A 15,123-nucleotide genomic window follows, 5' to 3' on the forward strand; every position below is an offset into this window, starting at 1 on the left:
ACCATAGTAAGGTGATGATTGTCGGAGGTATTGAAGTTGGCGGGTGATGGAGGGTGGACCGTAGTCAGGCAACAGTGGTTGAGAGGATCGTAGTCAGGAGGACCATAGTCTGGTGATGGTGGTCGAAGGGATAATATTCATAATCTACGGGCGACAGAGGTTAGAGGGATTGTAGTTAGCAAGTGACATTGGTCAGAAGGATCATAGTTATTATACAATGAATGTTAAAGGGATCATAATCAGTAAGTGATAGTGGCTGAAGCGGACCCTAGTCTGGAGATAGTGGTCAGAGGGATCGTAGTTGTTGGGTGACGGAGGTTGGAATGACCGTAGTCGGTGGTGAAGGAGGTTGGAATGATCGTAGTCGTGCGACAGTGGTCGGAAGGACCATAGTCAGACGACAGTGGTTATGGGCAATGGTGGCCGGGAAGATCGTAATCGAGAAATAATGATCTTAGGGGCCGTAGCCTGACGATAATTGTTGGAGGGACCATAGTCGGGTGACAATGGTTGGAGGGAACGTAGTCGGTTGGTGACAGATGTCGGAGGGACTATAGTGGGGAGAAAATGATTGGAATGATCGTAGTCGGGTGCCGATGGTCGGAAGAATCGTAGTTGCACGGACGACGGGGGTTGGAAGGACCGAAGTCGGTGGATGATGGAGGTAGAAAAGATAGTAGTAGTCAGGCGATGAAGGCTAGAGGGATCATAGTTAGTAAGTGATGGTGGTCAAAGTGAATCGTAATTGAGCGACGGTGGTCGACGAGCCATAATCAACGAGCGACAGAGGTCAAAAGGACCTTAGTTGGGTAAAGGTGGTCGAAAAGACAATAATCGAGTGACGGTGGTCAAGAGGACCGTAATAGGGCTAAGATGGTCGGAGGGACCATAATCAGTGAAGATGGCGGAAGGACCAGAGTAAGGAGACAATGGTTGAAAGGTTTGTAGTTAGGAGACGGTAGTCAACAGGAATGTAGTCAGGACACTGTGGTCAAAAGGACCATAGTTGGGTTATGGTGGTCAAGAGGATCATAGTTGGGGGATAGTGGTTGGGAGGACCGTAATCGGGTGACAGTAATTAGAGGGATTATAGTCGGGCGACGGTGGTTAAAGGAACTGTAGTCAGTGGACGATTGAGGTCAGAATGATTGTAGTTGGGGAAGGTGGACAAAAGGACCATATTCCGTAAATGATGGTCAGAAGGAAGTCTGATGATGGTCGGCCATGTGGAAGTCCGACAACGGTAGGCGGCCGAGCCGTGTAAGCTTGAGAAAATAAGAGAGAACTTTCATTTTTTATCTCTTCCTCTTCCCTTGTGATGAATGAGAGGTATATTTATAGGTTTTTGAGAGTGACATGGCTTAAAAATAGGAAGAAGATCAATGACATGTTAGGTCTATTACAATGGATGGTCGATATCAACTATCTAGACTATGGAGCATTTGAGTGTCTTAATGATGTCCGAATTTCGTGACCTTGAGCTCGTTGAATTTTTATCGTCGAGCCACTCAATTCGACTACAAGCATATCACATTTGGATATCATTTGATCATCCAATTAATATTATGAAGATTTCAAATAGGCTCGAGGCCCTCGATTTTGACCCATTTGGGTTCGGATTGGACCGATTTTAGTGTCATTGTGTTCGTCTCTTCAAGACATTCAATTTTTCTATAAGTTTGCCAAAATTGGATTTCGGATGATCTCAGATTTAATTTTCAAAGTTTTTTATTTATATTTGCATCAATATTCGTGCCCTATCAAGATATTTTTTGATGAGTTATCAAATATATAATAGTTTAAACATAACTAGTTTAGTAAATATTTTTAATAGAAACTTCTTAAACTAAAGTAATTAAATATTATAATTATGCTAATTAAAAAAATTCACTAAATATATTCACAAACATCTTCGATGCAATTGTTTGTTAGGAGGCTCAATAAAGCTCATTTGTTAGATTAATGCTAATTTATAGCTAAATATATTCACAAACTAATCTAGAAGTAGAGCTCATTTATAACTCTTTAAGGCTTGTTTGTTTAAAGCTCGATAAGCACTAAACCGGTTGCCACCGACAAACACCGCCCAGCTTTCGACCTCTGCCCATCGCTTTCGGCCATCACGATTTAGGACTTTACTTTATATTCATTACTTCTAACCGATCAAAAAAATTATTTAGCCGCATTTACTTTACATTCATACAAACAATTTCAAAATATAATGATTACAATGCATTCTTTTTACTAACTTAATACAAGAACTAATAATCTCCCATTATCCTATCACTTTTGGTGATTGGCCTTCTTTGTTGAAAATTGATCAAAGACAACGATAACAAGCAAATGTAAGAAATCATTAGATGTTGAAAAATAGAACATAGGTGAAAATATTTTCAAATGAGTCGCATTGAATATCTTGTCAATTCTTTAGACGTTTTGGTCTGGTCGTTGCTACAGACTTACCAAATACAAGACAGTTAGCATAAAATGACCGCAAGCCATATAAAAATTGCAAAAATTAGCACAGGTAAAAGAAATTCCTGAAAATTATCTTATCCCTAAAAGGCTAATGTGCTTGAATTTTAACTGCATATGTTTTGAAAATTCTGTATCGAAATGGGTACTCTAAAGCTTTGAAGATGAAAGAACTACGGCTTCATTTGGAACAACTTTTTAGTATAAAAATTAAAATTTTTATACTAAAAAGCTGCTTAAAAAAGTAATAAGAAAGTCGTCCCAAATGAAGCCTTTGTTTGGAACGGCTTTGTTATTGCTTCTTAAAGTAATTTTTTAATTTTAACTTTTAAACTAAAAAGTTATTTTTAAAAAACAATAAAAAGCCGTCTCAAATGATGTCTAAGTCACGATTATTGAAAAGTGGACATATATATTCACTCGTATTAATTTCTAAGTAAAATACAATTTCTATCTATTACTTGAGGAAGAGTTTGTAGATTCAACACTTGGTTGGAACGGTTGTAATTTTTTATAAAGATTATTATTATAAAGATGTTATGATGAAAGCTATTTTTAAAAGCTCATGTAAAAAATAGCTTTGTTTTAGAAAAATATCTTGAAAGCAAGGAAAAACTATTAATAAAAAAAAAATTATTATGATTGCAATTGAAAAAATAAAAATATTAAGAAAGTTATTTGAAATAGACCCTCAAGATCACACCCAAAATAAATTACTATATACGTTATATACTACTATATAGAGAGAACCGAGAGAGAGAGGAGAGAGACAGAGAGATGTGTTGCTCACCTTTGCTCACCAAAATGTAAGAAAGCACCCACTTATAATCCTTAGGCGTGCTTAAATCGACGATCAATTATCCCTATAAATTCTCTTATTGCAGGCATTTATAAAAAACAAATGTGTGGAGAATATTTTAATATAAATTTGAAATTAAAAATTTTATTATTATATTATTTTAACAAATGAATAAAAAATTTAATGATTTAATTAGTAATATACTTTTTCCAATAATAAACTCTAAATTTGATACAGTCCATCACAAAATATAATCTGATTGGCAGAATCTCGACGGCCCGAAAATTCAGTTCGAAATTCAAAAATTAATTTTGGGAGCATAATAGAACATCCGATTCAGCGAGTTATAGTCAAAACTGAGCGTCAAATCGAAAATACGAACCAACGAATCCAAGATCAAACCTAACCAAGCCCAAATAGTCCGAAACAATGGAATCAAAAGCGCTGTTGGAAGGTCAATCAGCAATTTGAGTACCAAAGGTCTCCGATTTTTGACGATCTTATACTTCGAATCGCAGCGGCTCGACGCAGACGATCCAACGAAGCCCAAGTCATCAAATTCCGACATCATTTAAGGCCTTTCAAATGTCCAACGAACGGTAGCATAATCAAAGATTCGATTATCAGCCGTCCATTCAAACCACTCCAATTCGCCCTTGATTTCACGCCTATTTACGGGCTATGCCACTCCAGAAAAAAACTATAAATAGACCTATTCCACATCAAGGGGGGCTCAAGTGAAAGAGAGAGAGAAGAGAGAGAAAGGGGAATAAGGAGTTCCTCACCTCCTCGACCAACCGCCGGAGCTCTCTTCCTGCCGCTTGAAGGACACCGGAAACTCTGCCGGATATTTCGGGGAACGCCAGAAATTCTGCCCAACTTCCATTGGGATGCTGAAATTCTTCACCAATTTACAAGAGAATTCCCCTCATGACGCCGAAAACTCCGCCCAATGAAGCCAGAGTACTTCTACTGCCCACCAAACGACGTCGGACTTCCCTTAACCCGAGCGGACCTTCACTCTTTCGCCAAGCTTGCTACCCGACGCCGGACTTCACCGCGTTATTCGGACTCCGCTGGACGTCTATGCGAAGATGCATTTCTTTTCATTGCTGGGACTTCTACCTTGACGCGTGCCTACTGATCTTCGTCGTCAGACTAAGTCCTTCGACCTCCGTCGCCAGCCGATAACGGTCTCCTGACTTACGTACGCCCGCCGACTTACAGTTCTTTTTGAACATCGCATCGCCCGTTGAATACGGTCCTCCTGACTATGTCGCCTCCACCGATACATCCTTTCCGACCCTCCGTCGCCCGCCGGACTACAGTCCTCCTGGACTACGTCGGCCCGCCGACTACAATCCTCCGTCGCCAGCTGACTACGGTCTCCTGACCTACGTCGCACGCCAAACTGCAAGTCCTCTAACAAGCGAATACGTCGATAGTAGATCTTTGTATTTAACATCATGTAATGTACTCCATAAGATGTACATCAAGCTAAGGGCCTTCTTTCCCAAGGAAGGGTCCTTCATTTGTAATCGACTTGCCAAATACTAGTGGATTCGTTCCAAACTGGGCTAGCCCCGATGGTTTTTCCCCCTTTTTACAGGGTTTTCCACGTCAAAAAATCTTGGTGTCTCATAAATGCTAGACCCCTCTCCTTATCTGCTGCGTGCCAGATCTTTGTACCAGCTAAGACCTAAAATAATATTTCTCTCACCGCCGCGAATATCCTGGACGCAAACAAATGTAATGATAATACTTCATATAACTAAACTAAATCAGGATATCTTATCCAAAGTTCTACATTTTTCTTGCCATTCAGATAATTCATTGGTATTTCAAGAGTGCATGTTCATATATAGTTGATCATATATTATTAATTTTTTATGAGGCGTATAAATAGGGGTGTCAATTTCGGGTCACGAGGTCGGTTCGAGGTGCGGAAAACCCGGAACTGACCCGGGTTCAACGGGTCGACCCTAAAACCGACCCGTTATGCAAACGGCGAAAATCACGAACTCGAACCCGACCCGGCGGTGTCGTCGACCCGACCGGAACCGTGACCCGAAGTGACCGCACCGCGGAGCAATCGGCACAGCGCATTCGCGCGAGCGCGGGCGGATGCTGCGGCCACACAAGCGGCCGGCAGCGCAGGCAGCGCCAGGCAGGCGCCGGGCGGCAGCCGGGCAGCAGCGCGCGACGCCGGGCGGGCAAGCAACGCGCCCGAGCGTGAAGCGCGTGACGCGGTACACACATACGGGCGTGAGGGCTGGACGCGGACGCCGCGTCGGGCTGGTCGGACTCGGACTGCGTGTTTTCGGGTCAAACGGGTGACGCGACAACCGTCGGGTCACCCGAACCCCAGAACCCGTTTTTCAACAACGGTCGATTTATGGAACCCGACACCCGACCCGTTAATGAAATCGAAGGTCGGAGTCCAACCCGACCTTTTCGGGTCAAGAGGTCCGGGACGGCGCGTTTTTCGTGTCGTGTCAAACTATTGACACCCCTACGTATAATACATGTTAGCGTCCAGGAATATTCGCGATGATAGAGAAAAATGAAGTTTAGCGTCTTAGCCATCTATACGAAGATCACCAGCACGCAAAGAAAGAAAGAGGAGAGACTCTAGACACCATATCTTTTTACGAATGGCAAACTCGAAGACAGGGAAAAACCACGACGGCCAATACGCACCAGGGTGAATGAATTCCACTAAACTTTGGAGTGAGAATTACAAGGTTGAACCCATCCGTCGATAAAGAAGGTGGTCAGTTACAATATTTAAAAAGATAGATCAAAGGAGCGATGACAGTCGGACGAAATCTGACGGGCCTTTGATACACGAAGTTTGAGAACTGACAATGAACGATCCGAAACGAAAGGTTTGGCGGTGAACACGCCCAGGCGGTGGTCGGCGAGTGGCCGACTGAAGTTCCCAACGGCAGTCGGCGGCGGGACGGTCGAGTTCGGCGATGGTCGAACGATCGGGCGATGGCGTCCGACGGACAGGTCGGGCAGCAGTCTGACGACACGGGCGGCGATCCCGACGATGGTCAGCTGCCAGGCGGTGGTCCATACGAAATTCCGGCCAGCGGGCGGTGGTCCGACGAAGGTCGGGCTGAAGTCGGCGGCGGAGCTGCTGCCCAGACAAATGTCCGGCGGCAGGCGGCGACCGCGCTGGTGGTCCGGCAGCAGACGACGGGACCAGGCGGTTTAGTCCGAATGAAAGGTCGGGCTGAAGTCCGGCGGCCGGGCAAAGATCCGGGCAAGCGGCGGCGGCGATGTCCGCGGCAGGCGCGGTGACCGGGCGGGTGGTCCGACAAAGGTCAGGCTAAAGTCCGGCGGCGGGCGGAGGCCGGGCGGTGCTCCGCGGAACGGCGGCGGCCGGGTAGTGGTGCTAGAGCTCTGAAGCTTCAATGCTCTCTCACAATCTCAGCCAAAGGTCCCCCTCATGTGAGAGTGGTAGGGGTGTCAATTATTGGAGCAATTATTAGTTCCTTTCAACTGGATGTAGAGGAAGGTTACGTTTAGGCAAAAATAGGTCAAAAAGTGCAAATACCGAAGTTTTCTTGAAAAACTCGGTATTTTTTTTCAAAAAACTCGGTATTTGCACTTTTTTAGACAAAACCGAACCTTCCTCTTAGGTCCTTGCACCGGACCAAATTAAAAAACTAAACGACACCCCGAAAACCCCGACTCGAACCCGACAACCGAAAATGCCAAAAACCGGCGTCGAGGTTTGGGTTCCAGAAAATCTGACCCCGTTTGAAAACGGGTCGGGTTCGGCGGTTGACCCGACGGGTTGCCGGGTCAACCCGTTTGACCCGAAACGTGCAGTTCGAGCCAGCCCGAGGTCTCGGCCAGCCCGCGCTCCCCCGCGATGCCGGTGATCCGCGCTCGGCGGTCGCCCTGCCACTGCCGGCGCTCAACGCCCGCGCATGCCGCGGTCGCGACAGTCTGCCCCGGCGTCTACCCCGCGCTCGCGCGCGTGTTCGCCCCGCGCAGGCTGCTGCGCTCGCGCGGTCGCCCCGCGCTAATCGCAATTCATTACCTGTGTTCGGGTCCAATCCGACAACCCGCCGGCGGTCGGTTTTCGGAGTTCGATTTTCGACCCGTTTGCCTAACCGGGTCGGGTTAGAGTCAACCCGTTTGAACCCGGGTCAGTTCCGGGTCCGACCCGAACCCGACCCGTGACTCGAAATTGACACCCCTAGAGAGTGGGGGTCTATTTATAGATTTTCATGAGTGGCACACCCCGTAAATCTAGAGAAGATCCGGAACAGGTTCAGAGTGCTCCTTCGGATGGCTCGTATTGATTTCCCGATCGTAGAGAGTTTTTCAACTGTTTAAGTTCCTTAACAGTGTCAGAATTCAGAGATCTTGGGCTTGTTGGATTCGTCTCGCAGAGAAGCTCGATTTGACTATAAGCATGCCATATTTGGATATCATTTCATTATCTAAATAATGCTTTAACCCTTCCAAATGTGGTCTGGGCCCCCGATTCAGACCCATTTGGGCTTGGGTTGGACCAATTTTGGTGCTATTTGGTTCGTCCCTTTGAGATGTTCAATTTGATTATAAGTTTGCTGAAATTGGAATCTAGATGATCCCAAATTTGATTTTGAAAATTTCCAATTTGAATATGCCTCGAGATTCGTACTCAATCAAGGCAATTTTTGATGACGTGTCAATACAAAAATGATTTTTTAAATGGACACATTATTTTAGGGACTACCAAAATTATTTTAGTGAAGGAAATCAATGAAACATTCAGAAATCTCTTCAATAAGGATCAAAGTTGCATTGTACAACCCATTAGTTTATTTGAGCTGCATGTTATTGATGGCGATCTTAATGAAGATATTGATTTATGAGAGAGAACATCTATATATAGAAAGTTTGATGTCGTTGATCTCCTTATAAATATGTATCAGTTATAATTTGGGCTTGAGTTGTCAATTATTATAGATAATGTTTAAAATATTATACATAATAAGCATAGTTAGCAACAAACATTAACTAATATATTCAAATAGAAAAGAATGCACCTGAGAGATTTCATATATATGAAATAAAGAGAGTTATCATGTTATCCCAACGGTGAATCCTAAAAGTCATTGTCCAAAGAAAATAAAAAGGCATTTAAAAGGGGAGTAATATGCTCCAATAGAGGTGTCAAAATGAGCTTTCGGGTAGGGTTCGGGTTAAACCTGAAAATAAACCTTCATTATTTGAATCGACCCTGATACGTCATGCAAAAATTATATTGATCGGGCACGAATCTCGAGGCAAAATTCAAGTTGGAAACTTCAAAAATTAACTTCGAGAGCATATAAACTCCGATTTCAACAAACTGAGCGTCTTGGAAATACGAACCCAATGACACCAAATTCAACTCAATCCGAGCCCAAATGGGTCCGAATCAAGGACCCGAAGTGCTATTGGAAAGTTCGTACCACAATTTGAGTTACCAAACGGTCTCCGATTTTAACAAGCTTATAGTCGAATAGAACAGCTCGACGAGACGAATCCAACGAGCCCAAGATCGCCAAATTCCGACATCATTAAGACCTTCAAATGTCTGGCGAACGGTCCAAGATCAAGAGATTCAATATCAACCGTCCATTCGACCACTCCCTATTTGCCCCTGATCTTACACCTATTTCAAGCTATGCCACTCCAGAAAATATATAAATAGACTCCTCATTTCCCATGAGAGGGGACCCAAGTAAGAAAGAGAAGAGAGGAAGGAGGAGAATCAGCTCCTCCTCGACCACCGCCGGAGTTCTTTCCGCCGCCTGAATACGCTGGAATTCTACCAGATATTCGGGAGACGCCGGAATTCTGCATAACTTTGTAACTGACTTTCAATTCAGAAGAAGCTCTTTGTAATATGATCATCCTAACTTGTGGGACGAATCAGCCTCTGTACTTCAAACAAATATTAGTGGAATTACTTCAACTGGGCGTGACCCCGTGGTTTTTTTCCCTCTTTCGGGTTTTCCACGTAAAAATTATGATGTTCTTTTATCTTTTGCTTGTGTGTGCTGTATATTCGTACAACGCTCGGATGTAAAATTACAAACTCTACCGCCACATATATTCTAGCCCGCAACAGACCCGATTTTGAAATTGGTCAAAAATTAAAACCCAGATCTGACCCGCTCCAAACTCGAGTCGACCCTACTCGACCCAACATGCTAACCCGGGCACATAGCAGGTGAGCGAGAACGTACTGTGGGGCCTGGGGTCCAGCGCGGCTTGTGGGTGCGCGAGGTTGAGCATGCGGGAGGTAGTGCACAAGTGCAGGACGCAGGGTCGAGCAAGGACGAGGCAAGCTGCAGGTGCGGGAGTGATGCAGTGCGAGCGGAATGCGAGTCAACTTAGGGTTTTGAGAATGTGTCAGTAATTTGAAGCAAGACCTAGCCTATTTGCCAAATGGGCTGACCCAAATTCAATTTTTTTCGGAATGAGTCTCAAATTTCTGATTGGGTTAAATATTGACACCTCTATACTTCAACGTAGGTATAACTTAAAAGATAAATGCGCTGTCTGCACAACACTACACACTCCATTGGTATATTGGACAAATGTAAGCATACTCCACTTCGAGCTGCGCAAAACGTCTAATTTATCCGCGTGACTTGAATGAGAGTAAACAAGGCAAAAGGTTGGAGAGCAGGGCAATCGATTTCCTGAGACAAATGGAGGAAAACCAGCTGGATTTCGTACTTGTTCCCCTTGGCCTATTTGTCCTCGCCCTCTACCACTCGTGGCTTCTCTTCTCTGTCCTCAGGCGGCCAAATACCACTGTCATTGGCCTCAATGCCCTTGCCCGCCGTCGATGGGTCCAAGCAATGATGGCTGTCAGAATCCCACTTCTACTTTGTCTTCTTCCTACCTTTTTCTGTCTTCTAAGCTTTTTCTTGTTCTGCATCTTGCAAAATTTTTTAGCTTTGAATTCATTTTTGTTGCTGCTTGATGGCTTTTACAGATCTGGAAGTGAGGTTGCTAAATCTTAACACCCCTTGTGATTCCAAAATATTTCTCTTGATTGCTAGCGAAGGGAAGGAAAATGGGGGTAACTTGAGGAGGTTATTTTTTCTTTTATTCTGATCTAGGGTTACTGGCTAAAACTCTTTCATCCTTCTTCAATATGTTTAAATTTCGTGCTTACTTTGTCTGTTTGATGCATGTTTAAATAAACCTCAGTAATCACCCCACAATTCTTTCTTTTACGTTACCTTCAAAGAAGCAAATGTTGTGTCTCTTCTTTTCAAGAGATATTGATCAGGTTTTACTGATGTGAAGTAAAGTTTTGTCTGATCTTCGCTGTATCCTATGTTCTCTGTTCACAATGATATAAACTTTTCTTTTTCATCAACTACGAAAAGCCAAACAAAGAATTTTTTCCCCCAGTCAGATAATTGAGCGAAAACAATTTGAACTCGATTCCTTCAACATTTTTATTCCAACTCTTTCAATTCCTTCAAACCAAATAGAGCCTTAGGATTCGGGATTATAGATTTTAGTTTCAACAAATTTTGAGAGCTTCGGTGTTGCCATTCTTTGGAACATTTTATTAAATGGAAGATGTATTTATGCTGATCAAAGTATTAATGAACACGAAGGACTTTGTGAGTTATTTCTAATCTTAAACTTAATAACTATGAAGTCATTGCTGTTTCTTAATCTTGCGAATCATCTTTTATACATTTTGGTAGGTATCTATGGAGGATGTCTGACCTTACTAGCAGATCTGCCGAGAGCACAAAGGCACCTGTGAACAAAAATGGAGAGTATAGATAACGAAGAGTAGATGTGGGCTAGAGGTTTCAAAAAAAAAATGAAAATTCCCTACTAATCCAAGAAATCTCTTTTGATAGTATTTTTTCTCGTCTTGAATAGTGCTCATTGCTTACCACTCGTGGCTTCTCTTCTCTGTCATCAGGCGGCCAAATACCACTGTCATTGGCCTCAATGTCCTTGCCCGCCGGCGATGGGTCCAAGCAAATATCTCTTGAAAAGAAGAGACACAACATGCATCAAACAGACATGTAAGCACGAAATTTAAACATATTGAAGAAGGGGTGATTACTGAGGTTTATTTAAACATGCATCAAACAGACAAAGTAAGCACGAAAAGAAGAGACACAACATGCATCAAACAGCAATGTTGTGTCTCTTCTTTTCAAGAGATATTGATCAGGTTTTACTAATGTGAAGTAAAGTTTTGTCTGATCTTAGCTGTATCCTATGTTCTCTGTTCACAATGATATAAACTTTACTTTTTCATCAACTACGAAAAGCCAAACAAAGAATTTTTTCCCCCAGTCAGATAATTGAGCGAAAACAATTTGAACTCGATTCCTTCAACATTTTTATTCCAACTCTTTCAATTCCTTCAAACCAAATAGAGCCTTAGGATTCGGGATTATAGATTTTAGTTTCAACAAATTTTGAGAGCTTCGGTGTTGCCATTCTTTGGAACATTTTATTAAATGGAAGATGTATTTATGCTGATCAAAGTATTAATGAACACGAAGGACTTTGTGAGATATTTCTAATCTTAAACTTAATAACTATGAAGTCATTGCTGTTTCTTAATCTTGCGAATCATCTTTTATACATTTTGGTAGGTATCTATGGAGGATGTCTGACCTTACTAGCAGATCTGCCGAGAGCACAAAGGCACCTGTGAACAAAAATGGAGAGTATAGATAACGAAGAGTAGATGTGGGCTAGAGGTTTCAAAAAAAAAAATGAAAATTCCCTACTAATCCAAGAAATCTCTTTAGATAGTATTTTTTCTCGTCTTGAATAGTGCTAATTGCTTCTATTTATAAGATTTAGGGAGCTATAGAAAGAGCTACATGAAGAATGATAAAAATGAATACAATGCTACTGACATTTGTCACCTTTTGATTGGTGGGAGAGTTGGGCTGGGAGACTCGTCTCTAACGAACATAGTAATGCCGAGTATTATAGAGTGAGAATTGCGATGTGTTGTGAGCTAACGATGGATTTGATCTGGGCGAGATACTGTTGCATGGTGAGATCCTTCAGTTGGATGTGGTACAGTTCATTTTTGAGATGGATTACGCAAGAGTGGCTAGCGGGTTGGAGTCGGCGTTCAAGAACGGTCTACGCCTCATGGGTTGTGGTAGAAGAGATGATATACGGTAGGATAGATCGGGATATCATGGAGAACAAGGAGAAGAGGAGATTGTTGTCGACGATCTGCCAGTGGGTGTAAGCAGAGGAGACTGTGTCGGCTAAAGGGGCGGTGTCTCCGGTTAAGTGGCCGGCGTAGCCATTGGCGGTGAACTGTTGAAGGATTTGCATACACCAGATGGCATAATTGTCGGACGTGAGAGGGTAAGGGATGAGGTTCTTGACATTGGAGACTAAGAATTTGAGGGGTGCAGGTATTGAAAAATGGTGGAGGAGGGATCGGAAGGTGGAGGAGGAGGGATCGGAGGGTGGAGGAGGAGGGAGGAAGGGAGTTGATAGATTCTTGATCTCTCATGATGGCTCCTGATACCATGAAAGAGGTTCTATCAAGAACCGGGCGGAGAGCAGAGAGGCGAAATAGAGAAATGAAAAAAAGTAGAAACTATTATTATTATATTAACACGGTACTGGATAGACATATATAAGCAAATACAATGATGTAAGAGTAAATATAAGAGACATAAGGGTTAGTGGCTAACATATCTATTATAAGGTTTCAGAATTTGCTATTTTTACAAGTTGTACAGATCTTCATGAACTTTACAAAGATAGATAAACTCAAAGATCAACTTGCTAACTTTTTTCGAAAAATCTAGCACATCTTCTGCAAATGCAATAACTAGTAAATTAAGATGGAATGAGTTGAATTCTAGCAGTGTGAGCTTTTTCCTTATGATCAGGATAACTAATGATAGCTAGTAAGATTGAAAATTAGAATATGATAAAAATTAGCTTATTGCAATCTTGATTTATGTAATTAAAGAAATAGATTAATAAATTTGATGAATAGTTGTCTCCGGAGTAGTTGTTGGCTCTAAACAATTTGATGATTTGAGATTTCCACGATGGATAGTTGTCGCCGGATAGTTTGATGGAGACAATGTTCTTGATATTTGAAATCAAGAATTTCAGGGAAAGGGAATTATAGGGCTCTCCATGACATCTTCGCCTATGTGAGAGGAAGGAGATGATTCCATTGGCTGGATCTGGCTGTGAGCAGAGAATCTCTGATACCATGTAAGACTAAAGAAGCCCGAGCTCCAAGAACTGTAACTGAGACATGAAAGTAGGAAGAAGTCACAAAACATGAATTTCTTCATTACAGTATATGTCTATCTGAATAAAATGTTGCAATAACTTTATATAGAGCTATGTGGTTTATGTGTTGTACAGGTGTCAGTTTGCTATTGGTTGTATCTGTTATGGTGTGCATATGTGCAGGTTTTGTCTTAGAGTAGGATTCTGCTTTTAGCTAGCAATATAAATACTGCAAGTCAGAAGAAAGAGATTACGTGGATGCCTTGTACTAATCTTTTTTATCTAGTCTTCAGTTGTATTTGTTGAAAAGAGAGATTATTAAGGCTTCATTTGGGACGGCTTTCTTATTGCTTCTTAAAGCTATTAATTTTTGTACTATAAAATTGTTTTAAGAAGCAGTTAGAAAATAGTTTCAAATGAAGCCTAAGTATTGTAGAAGTACTTTTGGCTGCTTGTTATAACGTTTCATCATGTTTTTGGCTCTGATGCTTCAGATTATGTAGAAGGCCAGACGAATCTGTTTGAGAAAATGTTCTCATTATCATTATTTTCATCAGGATTCCTTGAAAAATGGTGTGCTTGCAGTGCAAACCGTGCGAAACAACATAATGGCATCTACTGTGTTAGCGACGACTGCAATCTCTCTTGCCTCCCTTATCAGCGTCTTTGTGAGCGCCACCGCAAAATCCTCAGCCTCTTCTGCATTGGTGTATGGAAACCAAACTTCTCTGGCTTCTTCGGTGAAACTCTTTGCCATATCCCTCTGTTTCATCCTTGCTTTTCTTTGCCACATACAAGCAATCAGATACTATGCACACGTAAGTTTTCTGGTAACAACCCCACCTGCAGTTATTAATAGCACTGGAGACTTAGTTTCAATAAAGTATGTTGCTAGGAGTTTGAACAGGGGGAGCTTTTTCTGGTCCCTTGGCCTTAGAGCTTTTTATGTGTCTTTCACTCTCTTTCTGTGGATTTTTGGACCGTTACCTATGTTTCTCTCCTGTATTGTTTTGTGTTCTTTGTTGTATTTTTTGGATACAACAACTGAGCACACAAGAGACCTTCATAAATCTTTTTGGCCCATGGAAAAGGAAGAGGGTGAAGGTAGTGTCTGAGGATTTGATTTGTATGACAAATAGTTAAATGTTATTATTTAAATATGCATAGTAAATTAGGCATGGATTTTATTTGTTATATATATTATTGTTTATTTAAATATGCATAATAATCATCATTTTTGCTATTTTTTGAAGGTTGTATGGTACATTTTAATAATTTAGCATATTAAATTTACTATGCATATTTTAATTGAGTACATTTTAAGTTGGAAGAAACTTGTAAATAAGCAATATCTGTAGTCACACCATCTCAACATATGCTATAACTTAAATTAAGCTATATTTAACACAATATTGGAGCAATTCGATACTTTAGCTTCATTTGAGATGCCTTTCTTACTGCTTCTTAAAGCAACTTTTTAGTACAATAATTTTAATTTTTGTATTAAAAAGTTGCTTTAAGAAACAGTAATAAAGCTGTCCCAAATGAAACCTAAATAATATAAGCAATTA

The 15,123-nt window shown here is 41.8% G+C and overlaps 1 protein-coding gene across 1 annotated transcript; it reads left to right on the forward strand.

Annotated features, from left to right (window-relative positions):
• The first annotated feature begins 9,860 nt into the window (after positions 1-9,860).
• On the forward strand, positions 9,861-14,770 carry LOC110101318. The gene is made up of 2 exons (XM_020829174.2): positions 9,861-10,146; positions 14,110-14,770. Exons 1-2 carry the CDS (start codon positions 9,985-9,987, stop codon positions 14,665-14,667), a joined length of 720 nt encoding a protein of 239 aa, XP_020684833.1. The 5' UTR covers positions 9,861-9,984; the 3' UTR covers positions 14,668-14,770.
• The last annotated feature ends 353 nt before the right edge of the window (positions 14,771-15,123 follow it).

Source organism: Dendrobium catenatum, unplaced genomic scaffold (assembly GCF_001605985.2).
Source record: "Dendrobium catenatum unplaced genomic scaffold, ASM160598v2 fragScaff_scaffold_853, whole genome shotgun sequence".
In the NCBI taxonomy this organism is placed as follows: Eukaryota; Viridiplantae; Streptophyta; class Magnoliopsida; order Asparagales; family Orchidaceae; genus Dendrobium; species Dendrobium catenatum.

Coding starts and splice junctions, on each gene's coding strand:
- LOC110101318 (XM_020829174.2), top strand. CDS start 9,985: ATGGAGGAAAACCAGCTGGATTTCGTACTTGTTCCCCTTGGCCTATTT. Junction 10,147..14,109: donor GGGTCCAAGCAATGATGGCT/GTCAGAATCCCA, acceptor TATTTTCATCAG/GATTCCTTGAAAAATGGTGT.